This window comes from Dromiciops gliroides, chromosome 3 (genome assembly GCF_019393635.1).
Source record: "Dromiciops gliroides isolate mDroGli1 chromosome 3, mDroGli1.pri, whole genome shotgun sequence".
In the NCBI taxonomy this organism is placed as follows: domain Eukaryota; kingdom Metazoa; phylum Chordata; class Mammalia; order Microbiotheria; family Microbiotheriidae; genus Dromiciops; species Dromiciops gliroides.
The window spans coordinates 154,046,011-154,068,324 of NC_057863.1; the positions used below are offsets into that span (position 1 = coordinate 154,046,011).

General features: G+C 32.9%; 1 protein-coding gene across 1 annotated transcript in view; it reads right to left on the bottom strand.

Moving 5' to 3' along the window:
• Positions 1–22,314, bottom strand: part of UGGT2 (UDP-glucose glycoprotein glucosyltransferase 2) — a 235,755-nt gene that overhangs the window by 159,508 nt on the left and 53,933 nt on the right. The window contains exons 8-11 of the mRNA XM_043994943.1: positions 14,200–14,300; positions 7,207–7,306; positions 6,101–6,161; positions 2,585–2,676 (exon numbers count right to left, since the gene is read on the bottom strand). Coding sequence (XP_043850878.1) covers positions 2,585–2,676; positions 6,101–6,161; positions 7,207–7,306; positions 14,200–14,300 — 354 coding nt within the window. The remainder of the gene's footprint in view (positions 1–2,584; positions 2,677–6,100; positions 6,162–7,206; positions 7,307–14,199; positions 14,301–22,314) is intronic.

Genomic DNA, 22,314 nt, shown 5'->3' on the forward strand with positions numbered 1-22,314 from the left:
TTTTGAGGGAAACTGGGGAAAGGTCAGGCAGCTTCTTGCCTTTTCTCCACTATCCTGGCTCTGCCTCTGAGAATCATTTTCTGAACTCTTTTCCAGATCAATATGGTCCACATGGTTTCAAGAAAGAATGGGCCACTTCATTGTTCCACAAATCATTTATTAGCATGACTATCTTTTCATAGCTCCTCCAAAACTATTTCTATCTTTTGTTATTTTGCCAATTTCCTAGGTATTAGGTTTGACAATCTGAATGTTTCTATCTGCATTTCTCTTATTATTAATGATCTGAAGTAATCTTTTATAGGGTTGTAAAAAGTCTGCAATTTTTTGAGGACAGTTTGCTCATAGTCAATGAGTACTTATCCACTGGGAAACATCTGTTAGTTATAGATCTCTCTCTCTCTCTCTCTCTCTCTCTCTCTCTCTCTCTCTCTCTATATATATATATATATATATATATGTATATATATACACATGTACATGCATATATGTATATATATACACATGTACATGCATATATGTATATTTACATATGTTTTAATTTCTCATTGTGAAATTTTTCAACAACAGATTTTGATATGATTTTATCAAAGTAGATGACATTAAAGGCATCACAATCTGCTTTGCTACTGTACCCTAAGGCCCATAAGACCTTTCCTTTTGATTTGTAGCTGAAACCTACCATATGTGTTGTCTTCATTAGAATGTGAGCTCAACAATTTGGAACTATGCCCAAAGGGCTATAAAGCTGTGCATACCCTTTGAACCAGCAATACCACTATTAGGTCTTTTCCCCAAAGAGATCATAAAAAAGGGAAAAGGACCCACAAAAATATTTATAGCTCTTCTTTTTGTGGTGGCAAGGAATTGGAAATTGATTTGATGCCCATCAATTGGGGAATGGCTGAACAAGTTGTGGTATATGAATGTTATGGAATACTATTGTGCCATAAGAAACGATGAGCAGGCAGAATTGAGAGAAACCTGGAAGGACTTACATGAACTGATGCTGAGTGAGATGAACAGAACCAGGAGAACATTGTACACAGTATCAACAACATTGGGTGTTGATCAACTGGGAGAGACTTGAATCTTCTCAGCAATACAATAGTCCACGATAGTTCCAAAGGACTCATGATGGAAAATGCTCTCCAAATCCAGAAAAAAAGAACTATGGAATCTAGATGCAGATTGCACCATACTATTTCCATTTGTTTTTGTTTTTGTTTTCTGAGGTTTTTCCTTTTTGCTCTGATTCTTCTTGCACAGCACGACTAATGCAGAAACATGTTTAATGTGATTGTACATATATAACCTATATCAGATTGCTTGCTGTCTTTGGGGAAAGGGGAAGAAGGAGAAGGAGGGAGAAAAATTTGAAACCAGAAATCTTATAAAAACACATGTTGAAAACTATCTCTATATGTAACTGCAAAATAATAAAATATTTTTATGAAAAAAAAAAAGAATGTGAGCTCAAAAAACAAAAACAAAACAAAACAAAAGGGGGCAGCTAGGTGGTTCAGTGGTTAAAGTACAGGCCCTGGATTCAGGAGGACCTGAGTTCAAATCCGGCCTCAGACACTTGACACTTACTAGCTGTCTGACCCTGGGCAAGTAACTTAACCCTCATTGCCTCACCAATTAAAAAAAAATAATTTTAAAAAACACAAAAAAGAAAAGAAAAAGAATGTGAGCTCCTTGAAAGCAGAGACTTTCACTTTTCTATTTATATTCTCAGTAAGTAGCACTGTGCTTTGCTCATAGTAAGTGCTTAATGAATGCTGTTATCATTGCCAGGTATACTGTGGAGAGTATTCTCATTATAGGTAAAGATTTGACTAGATAGCTATGGATACCCCTTGCAGTTCTAAAATTCTGTCATGTTATGTACTAGGAAGTTTCCCTTTCTTCATTCCTTCTGTCACAGTTTAAATAAGAGAAATAGAACTTAGTGAAAGAGAAAACTAAATCACGTTTGCTCTTGGTTTCCCAGTTCCTTAAAATTCCTTTCACCTTTTACTCCTTCCAGAAAGACTGTCAGTTTCAGTTCCCAGAAGAATGCTGGGTACAGAGTAAGTACTTGATAAAAGACTGTTGACTCCTTTTTTTAAAAAAACAGTTTTGCTAAAAAAGCTTCCTAAATGTTCAGCCAGATGTGGAGGAGTTGACCTGCTAAGGTTAGAATTACAGTTATCAGGGCAGCTAGGTGGCACAGTGGATAGAGCGTCGGCCCTGGAGTCAGGAGTACCTGAGTTCAAATCCAGCCTTAGACCCTTGACACTTACTAGCTGTGTGACCCTGGGCAAGTCACTTAACCCCAATTGCCTCACCAAAAAAAAAAAAAAAAAAAAAAAAAAGAATTACACTTATCACTGACCTTTTTGCACTTACAATGAAGAATGGTCACTCATATCAAGTCCTCTCTTAAGGTCTCCATTTTGTCACAATTTTCTTGTTTTGCACAATTCCTTAATTCATGGTTGTGTTTCACTTTTATTTACCCCATGAGCAAAAATAAATATACTGAATGCAATACAAGGGAATGTACACATAAAATTTATATTAAGAATCTAATTCTTACCTAAATGGATCATGAAAGTCCAAGTCAATCTGAAGACCATTTATAAATAGACGAGCATCACCTGGCTGAATTTCAATTTTATTATGAAGACTCTATAGAACAAGAACAGATTGAGATGAGAATCAAACTTTACGCAAGCACAGCAAATATACAAGATTTGGGGATCTTATTGGCCCATACATATGACCTGGTTTCCTAGTATAGTTCCTGATCCAGAACATGAATGACTGGATATATGTGGGTAAAATGCTCCTGTGCCTATCTTATGAATTGCTCCCCACATCATTACTACCAGTAAATGAAACCTAGTACAAAGTCGAGTCAGTAAGAAGGCTTGAGGAGGGTAGATGTGAGAAGGGGTCTTCCTCCTACTCTCACCCTAACCAACAAAGTACTGGCCCAGAAACTGTTGTTCCTTCATCTTTCATGATATTGGTAGGATTAGGCTCTTAAAGAGAAATGTGACAGGACTAGTTTTAGGCAAAAAGTCAGACTGACTTTGACTCCCGTCTTTTTTTTTCTTTCTGGACATTCTCTGCCCTATGACTCTAGCATTTCCCTGCTTTCTTAGTGCTCAGTGTCCTCATGACCATTATTTCCTTTCATATTCTTGGCCTTCATATGAATTCTGTTATTTTGTCATTTATGAAGTACCTACGTAGAAATTCAATTGGTACAGAAGGAAACCTGTAATTAACTTGAATAGCATTGTTATTTTTATTATATCAATGTAGTCTTGCCATGAACACTGAATAACCCTATACTATACTGAAGATAGCTCTTAAATACCTACTTGTATCTTGTTTGTTGACTTTTCAGTAAAAATGAACATAAGAATATTTAGGAAAAGCCTGCTCATCTTAAGTTTTTTTGCTAAAATACTAATATACTTCATTGCCTGGCTAATTTTATGTAAGGTCTTTAATATTTTAATTTGGTATAAAGTTTCAAATAAACAGGTTTAACTTCAGATACTTTGCGCAGCAAATATTAATTATATATACAATTGTATTAGCTTGAACAAAGGTCATAGGATCAAAAAGTTAGGGAAGAAAGGGATCTTAAAGGCCATACGGTCCCAAACCACTCTTTTATAGAAGGGAAAAATATAAAGCACAAAAAGAAATATTGACTTGCTCAACATCACACAAGTTATTTTGCCTATCATTCTGTATTCAGCACTGATGGATTATGGTGGTTGTAATACATATTTCTGAACTATGACTACTTTTTGTTGTTGTTGTCTTATCTATAATTTTTTCAGTATAGGGAACCCACTGAACAGAAACTCCATTCACTAACGCATATAATAAACTTCTCTAACTTATAATCTTAAATAATTTCCTGGGAGAACCAAAAGGTCAATTTGACTTGCTCGTGATCACGACGTTAATATGTGACAGAAGCAGGATTTGAACTCATATCTCCCGGGTTCTGAGGCTTATTTTCTATTCACTACCCCATAGTATGATAAAGTATTCAAAATTTAACAAAATATAATTGAGGTAGATTTCAAATGAGTTAAGATTTTATCATTCTGAGTACTTCTGTGAATGTAGATTGCAGTATTCTACATTTTAGTGGACTTTTAAGAGAAGTGCTGTAGTAAAGAAAAAAATCATTAACTAATTTTCAACTTTCTGGTTATGAACCCCTCCAGATTGAGCTAAGCGGATTCTTCAGAATACAGACACAATTTATCAGTGGACCCATGTGCAAAACCCAACTTTCACCACATTCAACAAACATTCATTAATCACATCCCACATACAGGCATCACATCAGGTTCTCAGGATACAAAGACAAAAATGAAACAGTCTCTGCCCTCAGTGACCTCATTCTCTATTGAGGGAAACAACATGAAGACAGATAAGTAAAAATAATTATATACAAATTAATTTCTGAGAGAACACTAACAAGTGAAGGGATCAGAGTAGGTTTTGTGTAGGAAGGTGACACTTCAACTGGTTTTTGAAGTTAATGAAGGATTTGATAAAGCAGGCAAAGAGGTAATACATTCCTTTTGTATGGAAAAGCCTGTGAAATGTCAGATATGGGAAATGGAATGTCATCAAAAGAGAATGGTCTGATAGAGCCTCCTGGAGTTTGGGTGACTCTGAGGACCTTGAGGTAACCTCCACAATACCATGAGTAGAATTTTAAAAGAAGAAACTAAATATTACAACAATAATGTGCTGCTGATCATAAAATGACACTAATGAATCCATCAGTGGAATATACATGCTTTCCCCAACTGTATTGATTGATCAATGTTTCTATATCATAGCGCCCATAGGATAGTTTTTCAAGATGGCTTACTGGGCTTAGGGGCTTCAGTACATAGGCTATTGAAGCAAAATTTATTGGCTGATACAGGAATCAAATCCATGACTGAAGGGGCCTCACTATTCAAGTGGAAACTTCTTTAAACACACTGGTCAATTTTTTATCTTTCAAGATAGTGCTCTGAAACAGGGAAATAAAACTAATAAATATAATAAACTTTAAAAGAACAAAAAATCAATTAAAAATGGATGAAATTATTATCAAATGTACATTAAATGTGCATATGATTATCAAAATGTACATTAAAATATTGTATAATGGAAATATTAGAATAATGTATATATGGTTCTTTACATGTCCCAAAATTTACTGTTTTGGTCATATTGTCAGCCAGTGTTCATAGTGTTCTAGACCTGGTGTTCTTCACATTATATTTTATTGCTTTTTCTAAAGAATTCATAAAATATCCATAGAACTTAGTGAATTAGGAATTAGCTCAAATATTAGGGCATTAGATTTGTAGTTTTCATCATAAACAAATTTACAAAAAGATTCTTTAACATGTACAACTTAATATTCGTTTTTTAAAATTGTTTTCCTAAATTATAAAGTTATTGAAAATTATAAGTCCTTTCATACTGCATTTGAGAAATATTTATTTGGAATTACTTTCTACCGGATATAAGGATAATTAAGACATACTTTTTACTCTCAAAGAGTTTATGATATAGGAAAGGGAGTAAGACAAGAACATAGGAATAGGAATGTAATTTCATTAATATAGGGAACTCCCAAATGAGGACCTGCCAATGCAGGTTGGCACCTTTTACACAATTTATAACAACAGAGTTTCATAGAATACTAAAAGGTTAAGTGACTTGTCCAGAGTCACAAAACCATTATGTGTCAGAGGTTGGACTTGAAACCAACTCATCTGGCTCCAAAGTTATATCTCTTTCCACTATGTTATGTTGCCTTTACACAATATGAATGTAAGATTTTCTTTTTATAGAGAATATTTAGGAAGATATAGATAAATGGATAACTTATGAAATAATTACTCCCCCAATAAAAGGTGGTTGTGAATTTTGATATAAATTATTTTAATAAATACAAAATAGTAATAACCTTAGATAATTCTATTTTTGTGATAAGCTAAGGAATACAGTTTTGGTTTGAAAATCTGAAATGTTAATAATAGAACCTAAACGTATGAAAAAATAGACAAACCTTTTGATTTTCCTCTATTTCCATTCGCATTTGTTGGTTTACAGTAATTCTAGTTAGAGATCTGCAAAATAAATACTGCTGTGACAGGATTATTTTTCCTTGATAGTTTAAAGCTAACTAACATTGAATAGGAAGTAAATTTTTGGGAAGAAATTGGGAATTCTAACATCCTATTACTATAATGTCACCGCTATTAAAATATGACACTTTCTGGAATAAATATAAGACAGAATTCAATTCACTAAGTTTCACTCTTTTTTTATCAGCCAGATATTTTGGTTACAAAAATTAATTGGTAGAATAAAGAAAATGGCAGATTAATAAAAAGTCAGTGTACTGATTGTAGACATTAAGTATTGTCAGAGTTCTGTCACTAATAAACGGTTGTTGCACCAGAAATACTTGTGTGACAAAACCATTTTCATTTTAATAGTTGTTCAAATATAGCAAGTTTACATAATGTCACCAGATAATTCAAGGTTATAGAAGTCGTTTTCTGCATAGGTGCAAGCATGCAGGTTCATGAGGGTATACAATAAAACAACAATACTGGATGCCAAAACTGACTATTTGAGGAATGAAAAAGGAAGAAATATTATATTTTAACAGACAGAAAAATTACTCCTCAAGGAAGAGTTATGTCTAAGTCAACTGTGTGTTTACAATAAAGCCACTGACTCATCAGAGAATTAGTTAAAAAAAAAAAAAGAAAAAGAAAAGTTGAATTTAAGTGCAATTTAACAAAGAACAATTTAAATAAATAACCAACAAAAATAGAAAACAGAAATATCAGAAACTGACTATAATAATTTTGTTCAGAAGTTTAACCTATGGGAAGTGATTTACACTGTGATTTGCAAAGTGATTGCCAAAAGGAAATCAAAAGAGCCTAGAAAGTATCTTATTCGTGAACCTGATTTATTTGCCCATGAAACTATTTTAAACAATAACATACTATATTGAGAATGAAAAAAAAGCACAGTTGCACATAAGTTATCCAGAACTAGAAGTGATATCATCACAGTAAATTACATCAGATTTTTTTGTGTGTGAAAGAGACTATACAAAAAGGTTCTAGTTAGTCAAAACAAATAACTTTAGTATACCTTGCCTTCATTGGGAAGTTTTGAGAAATATCTCTCATTAATTTTATGGCATTATAAACTGGAGCAGACATAATTTGAGAAGCTGCTTGAAAACTAAGATCTGCAAGAAAAAAATTAAGATTTTAAAGATATTTAAATGTTATTAAAAGTATTTTAGTCATTAATTTTCCCATATGTTTCTTGTACATTTAAGGTTGGTGAAATTTACTAAAACTATCATTTTAAAATGCTGCCACCTGAACCTTAAGTAAGTTATACATTTTTTGTGAATGAATAATTAACTATAAATTAATAATTCCTTGTTTTCCAAATACTCAGTGACAGTATGCCTACAAATGACAGATTAATAGAAAGAAAATGCATCTGACAAAATGCATATTTATTTGTTATAGAAAATTAAGCATTTGACAACAAGATGTGATAAAGTATATAAAATTTCTAAAAGAAAGTTAATAAAAGGCAAGCAGAACATTCATTTTTAACAGAAAATTAATAGCAGATAAAAGCATAACTTTTTAAACTTTATTTTTAATGAGTTTTTGTATGTTTTCTTTCACAACATGACTAATATGGAAATGTTTTACATGACTACATATGTATAACTTATTTTGAATTGCTTACCTTCTCAAATGGGGCTGGGGAGGGAGGAAGGGAGAGAATTTGGAACACAAAGTTTTAAAAATGGATGGTGAGGGGCAGCTAGGTGGTGCAGTGGATAGAGCACCGGCCCTGGAGTCAGGAGTACCTGAGTTCAAATCCAGCCTCAGCCACTTAACACTTACTAGCTGTGTGACCTTGGGCAAGTCACTTAACCCCAATTGCCTCACTAAAAAAAAAATGGATGGTGAAAATTGTTTTTACATGTAGTTAGGGAAAAATAAAATGCTAAATAAACAAATAAAAAGGCTTCAAATATGAAAAAAAGAAAGGTAAGGGAAGTCAATCTCTTTTAAGATACTTCTCTAATTATATATATGAAATGAAAACAAAATTCTGTTCCTATATGATGCTACTGAAATGCATGAAAGTGACAGTGATATACTATGGTTTAAATCTATTACAGTAACTATCGATAACAGTTATTTTCCAATCATAAGAATTTTCTATAAAGACCTACTTCCATTTTACTAGTTAATAATTCGACCACAAAATGTTTCAGGGTGTATTAGATCGAGAACTGGACTTGGAAGCAGGAAGTTATGTAGTTATGTGGGTCTTTGACATTTACTAGCTATCTGACCTTGAGGAAGTCACATAATCTTTCTCAAACTCTAGACACTTTTTCAAAACTCTAAGTCTGTGATAGGTTTAGCTCTCTGTCAGTGGAGCTAGTTACCACACTAACAAAATCCCAGGTTCTTAATATAATGACATGTACTTGTTTTATCATTTTAATGCAGACAGAATCCCATATTAACAAGTATCTTTATTGTATATAGTAATATATATTGAAATGTACAATTTAATAGACCAAAGGAATTTTTCAGGTTTCATTATGACAAAAGCACTCTGTCAACCTTAAGGCATTATAAAAATCTGAGGAGTTATTAGAGTTTTCTAGCAAAACGCAGTTTGGAGGTCAAAGATTTAAGGGAGTTTCATTTAGGAATCTGGTGCTATGCTATTAAAAAAATTCTAGCACTCAAATTTTAAACAACTTACTTGAATATCTCTGTATAACATAACGGAGTCACTATCACTTAACTAGGTCATTTCAGAGAAGGTAATTTAGGAGAACAATCCTCATGGAGATGCAAACTGGCAACTGACACTATAGGTTCTGCAGCCCCCAACTATGGCTACTGAAAAGGCCATAGTACTGTCAAATGGTTCAACATCACAAATGAGTAAGAATTCATTAATAGAAATGATACTTAAAGGACATGCAGTACTATCTGATTTACCTTTGCTTCCTAAGGACAACCATAACAAACAAAAGGAGCCTGAGATCCTACAGAATGACTGGGCCACGGCTCTGGATGAATATGCCTTATTCAAAAGAAGCACTATTTGTAAAAGGGGTAGAGAGAGACCGAGCTTTACATATTTAAAAGATGATCTCAAGTAAGGAAATCCAGGAATGGGAGAGGCAGACAGAGTATTTGAGTGAAAGTCACAGTGAGAGAAACAAGTGATTTTTTTTTTATTTGAGCCAACAACAGACCACCTAAAGAGGGAGAAGAAATAAACAAGGAGTTTAGAAAACAGATGACAAAACTGGCACAGAGGCATGATAGGGTAGCAATGGTTGGTTATGATTATCTAGACATTAACTGGTATTCCCTCTTCTACAAAAGCAGAACAGCTAACACTGTAACTTCTTGACTTGCCTTAGTGATCATTTCAAACTGCAGGAGGTAGAGGAACCAGTGAGGGAGAATTCTATTCTGGATCCAATTCTCACTAAGTAGGAGGTACTAAGGCTAGAATGGAAATAATGAGAATTCTGGGGTAAATGACCACTCTCTCCTATAGTTTGCAATATAGGAGATAAAATTTGGACATTCGCTCTGGATTTGGAGAAAGCATATTCCAGGATGATCCCACACTCTAAAATTCTCTATAGGGAAAGTCTTGGGAGGGATAAGGCATATACAAGAGTGAAATTCTGAAGACACAAAGGGAAACAGTTCTAATGGGGAGAAAAAATGAGATATGTCTGAAGAAATTAAAGTGCCCAGATAGATTTAAAAAAAATGTACAGAAGACAGAAACATAAGCCAGGTAATGGAGAATGAATATAAGCATGGTATGGAATAAATATAGTGTCAATAGTGCTAGAGCTCAGAATAGATTGAGCGTAATTAGAGACTCTAAAGATAAAAAACATTGGTTGCGTTTTTTAAAAGCTATATCAGTAAAAAAAGAGGATCAAAGAAGGAATAGGCTGATAGTACTTGACAACAGAAAGAAGGGAGAACTATTCAATGTTTATATGATTTCAATAGTCTCTGTCCAGAAGAATGACTTTTGCCCTGAAAATTACAGGAAGCATAATAGCACAGTGGAAGGGCATTGGGTCTGGACTCAGGAAGGCCTGAATTCAAATCCAGTTTTGGACACTAACTGGTTGCCATTTAACCTCTGCTTGCTTCAGTTTGCTCAACTGTAAAAGAGAGATAATAAAAGCACCCACCTCACCTCAAGGGGTTGCTCAGCACAGTGTCTGGCACAGAATAGGTGCTAAATAAATAATTGCTCCTTTACATTTCTTTCCCTTTCCTTCCCTCATAACTAAGATGAGAGAGAGCACTTTGTTTCCTTTAATAAATGCAGGTCACAGCCCAAATGACACAAATCCTCAGTTACTGTAAGAGCTGGAAAGATCATGGAAATTGGAAAAGGTCCCACAAGACCAGAGCAGGGCACATGTTATTTCCAATTTTCAATAAAGGGAAGGTCACAAATCTAACTACAGGCTACTGAACTTGACTGATTCCTGGGGAAATTAAAGAACAGATCATTAAAAGGATGACTGTTAGGAGATCTAGAAAAAGGAAGAAGTCAAGCCAGACTAACTTCATTTCCTTTTTTGACAAGACTACTAAACTGTTAAACGAGGAGAACACTTTAGATATACCGTACCTATATATCTGAGCAAAGTCTCTGATAAAGAATCTCATTTATTCTTAGGGAGAAGATGGAAAGAGATAGGTTAGACAATAATATAATCAGATGAATTCAAAACGAGTTTGATGGCCAGAATAAAAGAATGGTTGTTAATGATTCAATGTCTTAATGATGCATTAAGAGATACACAGCTTCCAAGAACAGGGAGCTGATGGTTCTACTGTTTCTGGACTATACCTATCTGGAGGACTGTGTTCACTTCAGGGTGACACAGTTTAGGAACAATGATCAGACGGATAGTGTCTACAGGAGGGCACCTACATTGATTAGCTTGGAATTGTACAGAACAAGGAACCCAAATGGTGAAGGGTCTTTAGACTATGTCTTATGAGGAATAGCTGAAGAAACTAGGGTGTTTTAGTTTTCACCCAGTAAAGATTCAGGAGAGATATGAGAGCCATGTTCAAGTATTTGAAGGGTTATCATTTGGAAGAGGGATTAAAGTCATCTGTTTCAGCCTGAGGGCAGAACCAAAGCAAAGTAGGTTTATCAGGAAAAACTTCCTAACAATAACTGCTCCAAAGTGGAATGGGCTGCCTCAAGTGGTGATAGAGTTCTCCCTCTTTGGAGGTCTACAGCATATATTGGATAACCAATTGGTGAATGTTAAAGTAGGGATTCCTCTTGCACATGGGTTAGACTACGTGGGTAGTACCCTCCCTCAAATTCTATGATTATATGACACTCAGCCTTTTGCACTCCAGTTGCTGATCACCCTCCCTTCTGGGATTTCTTTCTTCTCAAAAGCACCACCTTCCACAGGGATTTCTTGACTCCCCTTTCACAGTTCCCCCAAATTGTTAATACAATCCTCCTCTTTAACTACCTTGTACTTAAGGTAGGTTTTCCTTACATTTAAGTTCAATCTGCCATGTTATAACTTCCTGTCATTGTTCTTAGCTTTGATTTCTAAAACTACGAACAAGTCTCATCCCTCTTTAATGTTACAGACATTCAAAAATTTTTAAATGTCTATTATTTCCCATCTCCTTTCTCCCCCTTGCCCCAGTCTACTCATCTGCAAGTAAATCATCCCCTGTTCATTTAATTGGTCCTCATACAGGATAAACATATCACCTTCTAGTTTATCAATATCTTTTCTATAATGAAGAACCCCAAAGTAAACACAATACCTCAGACATGGTCTGGTTAAGACAAAGAACAGTAGTTCTATAACCCTAGAGGTCCTTAATATTATATCTCTTAAATTTGCATAAGATTGTATTTGCCTTTGGAGGTGGGGGGCTACCATATTCTGCCACTTCTATTGAGCATGCAGTTCACTAAAGTCTCCAAATCTTTTTCAGACGAACTACTGTCTAACCATCCCTCTCCCTAACTGTATTTGTGAATATATGCTGCTGGCCTTAATGTAGCTTAAAATCTGCAGTGAATTCACAGTGGCAGAGGGTAAATTTTATATTCCAATTCAATAGGTTGTATACCATCAACTCAATTTTTAGTATACTATATAAATGTGATTTCCCAAATAAACAGTATAAGAATATTCAAGTTTTACCACATCATCACTATTCTCTAAATATCTACTGCATAAGTTTTCTAATAATGTTATTCTTTTTTTTTTTTTTTTAGTGAGGCAATTGGGGTTAAGTGACTTGCCCAGGGTCACACAGCTAGTAAGTGTTAAGTGTCTGAGGCCAGATTTGAACTCAGGTACTCCTGACTCCAGGGCCGGTGCTCTATCCACTGCGCCATCTAGCTGCCCCCTAATAATGTTATTCTTAAGGACAAAAGATTTATGAAAAAGTGTTTTGAACACCAATATCATATTAGACATTTTTGTTATCACCTTTGAAACGTCTTTATTTAATGAGATGAAATTTGAAAGCAATGCTGTTTTCTGCAAATTGATAAAACAATTATCTGATTTTTAAAAAGAAAGATATAGCATATATATTTGCTACTCTTCCTTTAAAGGCAATGAATTCCCATTGTTTAAACTTCACAATGCTGAGTAAAATTTTTCAATATATTTCAAGCTTCACAAGCATCTATTCTCACCCTTAATATATGATGGAGGATGTGATAAAAGTAATGGATTGTGTGTTAAGATGACACTTCCTCATGACCTACTCCAGTACCACATTATTAGAAATAGTATAAGGGAAAATCACAATTCTACCATGATTTATAATTCAATCCAAAAGACATTTTAGCAACAGAATATCTGCCTGCAGGTCATCAGTATGAAAGTTGCATAGAAATCACTTTTTCACATTTGTTCCCCAATTCTGTTCTATGAGAAAGTTTTTAATAGCCTGTCTTTTCACTTGATGTTTCCATTAAAAATTTATCAGTGGGACATGCAGCAGTGTGATAAGATCAGAATTTATAAGAGGAGGAAAGCAAGATGTTGTTCTGATTTGTCCTGACCTCATGGTCAAGATATAGTGTTATTTCCTTTTTTATTGGACATTAAAGATGTTTATAAGTATGCTTTAATATTTTGGGTGAAATTATTAGATAAATATATACTTTTAAAAGAGTAAACAATTTAAAATACCTATTTTTTGCATAATTCCAGGACTTATAAATTTTATAAACCAAAACCATGTTGTCTATTATATGCGTAGCAATAACAATCTAAATTCATGTATAAAATATGGCATTAATTGTAACTAGGACCATTAACATGTGAATATTCATATTATATACAAAATAATTGTAGTTTTATCAGCTTCAGAAATTCCTTAAATGAAAATTGCCTCTGACATGAAGATTGCAGCTCTCTATGACTTATTAGATAAGTCTTCAGGAGTTACTTAAGGCATAAAAAGATTAAATGGCTTGCCCAGGGCCACATAGCTCCTAAGTCCAGGGAAGTACCCAGGTCTTCTTAAGTTGTGTAATAACAAAACCCAGCATTTATAGATTGTTACAGGTTTTGAAGTCCCCTGATACATGAGACCCAGGGGAATTCAGTAGAGTGGAAAGAGGACTAGACTTGGACCTAGAGGACCTATGTTTAGATCAACTTTTCTATGAGTTACCTAAATATTTGGGTTCAGTCTCATCTAAACATGAGGATCTCAAGTCGATCCTAAAAGTCTCTTTTTCCTCTATATCTATAATTCTACAATCTCACTTGAGCATCACAATGACTCTGTGAACATATATTGGATAGGTGTCATTTTGTCTATTTTGAAGATAAAGAAGTGCATTAAGGTTTTAAATACTCTCTAAAATCTAAAACAATGTTTAAATTATGTAGGTATTCAGAGTAGGAGGGTAGAACTAGAACTAGTTTCTAAGTCTCCTGGGTCTTGGTCCAGTGCTCTTTCCACTGCATCTGCAACGAACCAGTGGATCCATATGTATTTATAACAAGTCTACATACTATACCTTGTAGCTCCCAGACTTTCAAAGGTACCAGTTCTTTACTACTTTCGATAAGATGTTTTCGGAATTCTTTCAGATTATCTCTAAGATCTGGATGTATTTCTCTGGATTAAAACATTATTAACTATTATCAACTACTTATAAAATATTTTGGTGTTACTATACATTTGACAGTTAATATTGTTCACATAAAATTAACAGAATATCCTTTAATTTTGAAAGTTCTATATTAGCTACATTAGTCAATGAATCAGTATTACTTTTTTTTAAAGTTATGATTAGTGAAGCTTTAACCTTACAGTTCACATAACTAAAGTATAACTAGATATTTCACAAATCTAACTATTGTGGTCCTAAACCAAAAATATATTTTACTATGCATATTACTAAGTTATAATATTTTACCATTATTCTTCAAATCTGTGGAAGTGACATTTGAGAAACAAATGAACAGATGAAATATTTTAAAAGTTTATTTAGCAATCAGTTCATTTTATTGACTAGCACATAGTAGCAACATTCCTATGTAAAATAAGATTAAAAAAACTAAAGTGAAGAGTGACTATACACTCAACCAATCAAATATTTATGAAATACCTACTATGTACCAAGCACTGTGGTAGGCACTGGGAATACAAGCATAAAGAATGAAATAATCTCTATTCATAATGAGCTTACATTCTAAAGAAGGTAATAGTGTATGTACATGTATACCTGTAGGAAGTAGAATGATATGAGGGAGATATTATATAGTTAAAGGACAGACACACAGACAAACAAAAACAAACATATGCAATCAGATTCTTTGGTTAACTTCAATGATGAAGTTAACTGAACTATATAGATTATCTTGGAGCTTAACCATAATTTCTAGCACAATTTTGAAACTGCAATCTTTTAAATATGGCTTTTCTTCATAGGTGGGTTGTTTGAATATAAAGGCAAGCCATGGATCACCATAAAATGCTTCACCCCAATATTTTCATCAATTAAATTTAGAAACCTTATAAATTTAAAATATGCAATCATACCATTATCAGTTTTAAAAGTCAATTCCTCACCACTCCAATTAATCAGTTAATTTAGAAGAATAAAAATGATTTTAATTTTTATTACAAGTATAAGCACACTTCTACTTTTTATTCCTATCTTAGCAGTACAGTATAGTTAATGGTGGGCTTATGGTGTTAGAAATACCTGGGACTTGTCAGAGCTTGTGCTTTGCTGGCATGGTCTTTGAGAATCCAGGGTCATCTCCATGCCATAATAAGACACCAGAATAGAATTTTAATGGGTAAAAATTATTTCATACTTTTCCCTTCCCTATATTTTCCAAATCTATAACTTCATTTTTAACTTTTTGTTTGATTTATCAACTATTGGGGGAAATGTATTAAGATTTTCCACTATTATTTTTTGTTGAAATATTTTTGCAATTCAGTTACTATTTCCTCCATAAATTTTTCTCTTATGTTACTAGGTACAACAATCAATATAATTTTAGCATTACCAATGATACTTTTAAACATGATATAATTTGCTTTTTTTTCTAAGCCTATTAAAATTCAGCTTTGTCAGATCTCATCAGGCAATTCTATATTTTCTTTAAAAAAATTTTGTGTGATTAACAGGCTTTTATTTTTCATACCCTTTCACTTACCTCAAATCCTCTAAACAATAGAAGAAGAAAAAGAAAACATGCATAACAAATATAGATAATGAGACAATTTTCAGACTGGCCATGTCTAAAATTTGTAGCAAACTTCATTAACAGGCCTTTGGAATTGTGATTTGACATTGCAATGATAAAGGTTCTAAAGTCTTTTAAAGTAGTTTTCTTTATTGTGTTGTTATTGTATAAATTTCTCTCCTAGTTCTGGTCACTTCATTCTGTATTCGTTCATACAGGTCTTTCAAGATTTTTCTGAAACTATCCATTTTGTCATTTCTTAAGGCAAAAATACTCTATGATGTTAATATCACATCATGTGTTTAGCCATTCCTCAATAGGTGGGCACCTCCTTAATTTCCAGTTTTTTTGCTACTACAAAATTTGCTGCTTTAGATATTTTTGCACATATGAATCTTTTTCTTCATTCTTTGATCTTTTTGGAGTATACAATAGTGTTATCACTGGTGCTAAGGGTATATGTGTCACAATTTAGTGACTTTGGGGGTATAGTTTCAAACTGCTTTCTAAAATGGCTAGCCCAATTCACAGCTCCACCAACCAATTCACAACTCCACACATTAGTGTGCCTATTTTTGCACAAACTTTTGTCAATTTCCTATTTTGGCACTTAGGCAATGTAATGAGTGGGTAAATGGAAACTAAAAGTTGCTTTAATGTACATTCTCTAATTATTAGTGATTTAAAGCACTAAAAATGGTTGTTGGTGGAGGATTAGATTTCTTTAAAAACTTGCCCATTCATATCCTTTCAGAATTGTCTGTTGGGAAATGGTCTTTATATTTTATTTTAGTTCACGATATTTTGGTAAAGTAAAGAGTCCTATCTCTTGAGTCCGTGGATATGTATGACCTAAGTGATCTTGGACAAATCACTTAATCTCCCTGAGCATAATCCATCTAGAAAATGAGACCTTTGACAGAGAAACTTGCTGCATAGATCCCACCCTCCTTCCCCCAGTTACCTGCATCCCTTCTCATTTTAACTATGTTTTTATGTGAAAACTTTAAAATTTTATATGATCAAAATGTCAATTTTTATATTCTATCCCTTGTTTGGTTGGTTAGACAGTAAATATTTACTAAATGCCTACTATATGCTAAGGAAAAAAAGCAAAGCAAAAGATAGTTCCTGCTCTCAAGGAGCACACAATCTAATGGAAGAGACAATATACAGACAACTATGCACAAACAAGATGTATACAGGATAAATTTGAATTAAATCAACAGAGTACAGGTGTGAGAATTAAAAGAGATCAGAAAAAGCTTCATGTTGGAGGTGGAATTTTAGCTGGGACTTGAAGTAAGGGAAGCCAGGAGGCAGAGATAAAGAGGAAGAAAATTCCAGGTCTAAGGGATAGTCATGAAAATGCTTAGCCATGAACTCTTCCACTATCCATAGATAGGCAATGATTTTTCTTGATTCTCTTATTTACTCGTGACATCATCTTTTATTTCTAAGTCATGTACTTATCTGGCATTTATCTTGCCAAAAAGTGTGAGATATTAGCCTATACTTCATTTCTACCAGACTGGTTTCCAGTTATCTCAATAATTTTTGTCAAATGTTAAGTCCTCCCAATAATTGAGATCTTTGGATTTATCAAATACTTTGCTACAATAACTATTTGCTCTTGAATGCTGTGTTTTTAATCTGTCCAACTGATTGACCCCTATTTCTTAACTATTATTAAATCATGCTGATGACTGCTGATTTGTAGTATAGTTGTTTTTTAAATCTGTTACTGCTAGGCAATCGATTCTTGATCTTTTATTTCACCAGGAGAATTTCCTTTTTTCTAACTATATAAAATAATACTTTAGTAGTCTAATTGGTATAGCACTGAAAAGGTTAATTTGGGCACTCTGGGAATTTTTTGTTATATTAGCTCAAGCTACCCTTGAACAATGAATCTAATTACTTAGATTTGTCAATTTCTGTAAATACTGTTTTTATTTTATAGTTGAATTCACACAGTTCTGGGATGTCCCTTGTTGGATAGCTTCCCAAATATTTTAACATTTTGTCATAATTTTGAATACTGATCTCTTCCTATATGGTTTACTTGGTAAAATACAACAGTGGTATCAAACTCAAACAGAACCAAAACTCCGAGGGTCACAAATTGACTTAGAAAACCAAAAATTTACATTATCTGTGTTGTGCTGTATTTTTATTTATTTTATTAAATATTTCCTAATTATATTTTAATCTGTTTTTTGCACATAGAAATGCTGATGATTTCCATCGATTTATTTTTGTAATCTGTAATTTTGCTAAATTTATTGCCACAATGAATTTTATTTATGTTTTTTATTTCTCTTTTTTCTAATTGCTATTTAGAATTTCTAGAATTTTGTTTATTATGAAGAGTAATAATGAGCATTCTTGCTTTACCTCTTTTCTTACTGAAAAGGCCTCTAACTTTTCTTTATTATATATAGCCACACCCACATATACCCCCCCCACACACACACATTCTTGGTTTTAGATAAATATTATTTACTATATTCAGGAAAATATAATTTATTGTTAAGTTTTCTAGTATATTATACACAAATGGATTTTGTCAAAAATATTCTTCAGCATCAGTAGATATAACCATAGTTTTTACTTTATGTTTTTAACATGGTTTATTATACTTATAGTCTTCTCTATACTGAACCAACACTCCATTTAGTGTATAATGTAATATATTATTGTAGCTTATTTGCTAATATTTTATTTTAAATTATTATGTCAAATGGGATGCATTTACTCATAAAACAGAAGGAGATTTTGGAGTGGATTAAAAACCATAATCCAACAATATGCTGTTTACAAGAAACATACCTAAAACAGAAAAAAACCACACATAGAATAAAAATAAGGGGCTAGAGTAGAATTTATTATGCTTCAGCTGAGGTTAAAAAAAAAAAAAAGCAAGAGTAGCAAACAAACAAACAAAGCAAAAGGGTACCAAAAAAAGCAAAAGCAAAAATAGAACTAATTAAAATGGATAAGCACTAATGAATATTGTTGTAAAAATTTTAATAAAATACTAGCAGAGATTACAGCAATATATCACAAGGATAATACATTATGGCCAGGTGGGATTTATACTAAGAATGCAGGTCTTGTTCAATATTAGGAAAACTATCAGCATAATTGAACATATCAATAACAAAATGAACAGAAATCATATGATTATCTCAAAAGAAGGAGAAAAAGCCTTTGACAAAAATACAGCACCCATTCCTAAAAACACTAGAGAACATAGGAATAAATGGAGCTTACCTTAAAATGATAAGTAATATTTATCTAAAACAATCAGAAAGTATTATCTGTAATGGGGAAAAGCTAGAAGCATTCCCAATACAATCAGGGGTAAAGCAAGGATGTCCATTATTACTTCTATTATTTAGTACTGTACTAGAAATGTTAGCTATAGCAATAAAAAGAAAAATAAATTGAATTAATTAGAATAGGCAGTGAGGAAAAAATTATCACTCTTTGTGGTATGATTTTATGCTTAGAAAATCCTAGAGAAACAATAAAAAAACTACTTGAAATTATTAACAACTTTTATCAAAGTTGCAGGATATAGAATAAATCCACATAAATCATCAGCATTTCTATATATTACCAATAAAGTTTATGTAAAACAACTGTAGGCAATATAAAATACTTGGGAGTCTACCTGCCAACATAAACTCAGGAACTTTATGAACACAATTATAAAACACTTCTCACACAAATAAAGTCAGATTTACACAAATGGAAAATATTGATTGCTCATGGGAAGGCTGAGACAATATAATAAAAATTACAATCCTGCCTAAATTAATCTATTTACTTGGTGCCATACCAAGCAAAGTATCAAAAAATATTTTCTAGTTCTAGAAAAAAACAACAACAAAATCCATCTGGAAGAACAAAAGCTCAGGGATGTCAAGGGAATCAATGAAAAAATGCAAAAGAAGGTGGTTTAGCCATAACAAATCTCAAACTGTATTATAAACTGTATTATCAAAACAATCTGGTACTGGCTAAGAAATAGAGTGGCAGATCAGTGAAAAAGAGGAAGGATTAATTACACTATAGTAAATGACTATAGTAATCTAGTATATGATAAACCCAAAGATCTTAGCTTTTGGAATAAAAACCCATTATTTGACAAAAACTTCTGGAAAAAGTGGAAAACAGTATGACAGAAACTAGGTGCAGACCAATACCTCACACAGTATAATAAAATAAGGTAAAATGGGTACATAATTTACACATAAAGGGTGATATCATGAGCAAATTACGACAGCATGGAATAGTTCACCTGTCAGATTTATGGGCAGGAGAAGAATTTAGGACCAAAGAAGATACAGAAAGCATTAAAAAATATAAAATAGATAATTTTGATTAAATAACACTAAACAGCTTTTTAAAAAAAATTTTTTTTGGAGTAAACAGCTTTTGGACAAAGCCAATGCAACCAAAATTATATGGAAAGCAGAGAACTGGGAAAGAATTCTTACAATGATTATCTCTGATAAAGGCCTTATTTCTCAAAAATACAGAGAACTGAGTTGAGTTTATAAAAATACAAGTCATTCCCCAATTGATAAATGGTTAAAAGAAATGAATAGGAAGTTTTCAGACAAAGGAATCAAAGCTATCTATCGTCATATGAAAAACATGCCCTAAATCACTACTGATCAGAGAAATGCAAATTAAAACAACTCTGAGATACCACCTCACCCCTATCAGAGTGGTTAATATGACAAAAAAGGAAAATGTTGGGTGTTGGAGGGGATGTGGGAAAACTGGGATGCTTATCCATTGTCGATGGAGTTGTAAACTGATAACCATTCTGGAGAACAATTTGGACCTATGCCCAAAGGGCTATCAAACTGTGCATACCCTTTGATCCAGCAATACTATTGCTAGGTTTATATCCCAACGATATCCAAAAAAAAAGAAAAAGACCTATTCATATAAAAATATTTCTAGCAGCTCTTTTTGTGGTGGCTAAGAATTAGAAATCAAAGTGATGCCCATCAAATGGGAATGGCTAAACAAGTTAAGATATATGATTCTGATAGAAGATTATTGTGATATAAAAATACAAGAAACATAATAAATAAGAATTATGATATAAGAAACGACAATTTGTTGATGTCAGAAAACCTGGAAAGACCTACATGAACTGATTCAAAGTCATGTGAACAGAACCAGGAGAATGTTGTACATAGTAACAGCAATATTTTACAATGAAGAATTATATATTACTTAGCTATGCTCAGTAATGCAATAATATAAGACACTCCTAAAGGACAAATGAAGCATACTATCTACCTCCATAGAAAGAAGTGAAATTTGAGAATAAACTGACGCATGCTATTTTTCACTTTATTTCATTCTTTTTCTATTATTCAAGTCTTCTTGTACAAAATGACTAATATGGAAATGTTTTACATGATTGTATGTGTAAAACCTATATGACATTACTCACCATCCAAGAGAGGGGAAAGGAGAGAAAAGGAGGGAGGAATAGAATTTGGAACTCAAATTTTTTTTTAAATGTTAAAAATGGTTTTAACTTGTAATTGGGGAAAAATAAAATACATTGCATTTAAAAATGACAATACTATCTAAATTAATTACTTTTTAAGTGTCACAGCAATAAAACTACCAATTAATTACTTTATAGAGCCAAGAAAAACTAACATTCATCTGGAGAAAGAGTGTCAAGAATAACAAAAGAATCAACAAACTAAAATGGGAAGAAATGGGGCCTACAAGTACCAGATCTCAACTATATTACAAAGTAGTAGTCATCAAAACAGTTTGGTACTGGATAAGAAATAGAGTAGTTGATCAATGGAATAGATTAATTACATAATATACATAAGCAAATGAGCACAGTGACCCAGTGTTTGATAAACCTAAGAATTACTGGGACAAGAATTCACTATTTGGCAAAAAGTGCTAGGAAAACTGGAAAGTTTTGGTAAAGACAAACATCTCACACCATACATCAAGACAATCTCAAAATGGGTACTTGCTTTAGAAATAATGGATGGGGGCAGCTAGGTGGCACAGTGGATAAAGCACTGGCCTTGGATTCAGGAGGACCTGAGTTCAAATCCAGCCCCAGACACTTGACATTTACTAGCTGTGTGACCCTGAGAAAGGCACTTAACCCTCATTGCCCTGCAAAAAAAAAGAAAGAAAGAAAGAAAGAAAGAAAGAAAGAAAGAAAGAAAGAAAGAAAGAAAGAAAGAAAGAAAGAAAGGAAGAAAGAAAGAAATAATGGATGATATCATAAGCATATTAGGAAAATATAGATGAAATTACCTATAAGATCTATGGATAGGGAAAGAGTTCATAACCATACAAAAGATAGAGAGGTTTATGAGAGGTTAAATGGATAATTTTGATTACATAAAATTAAA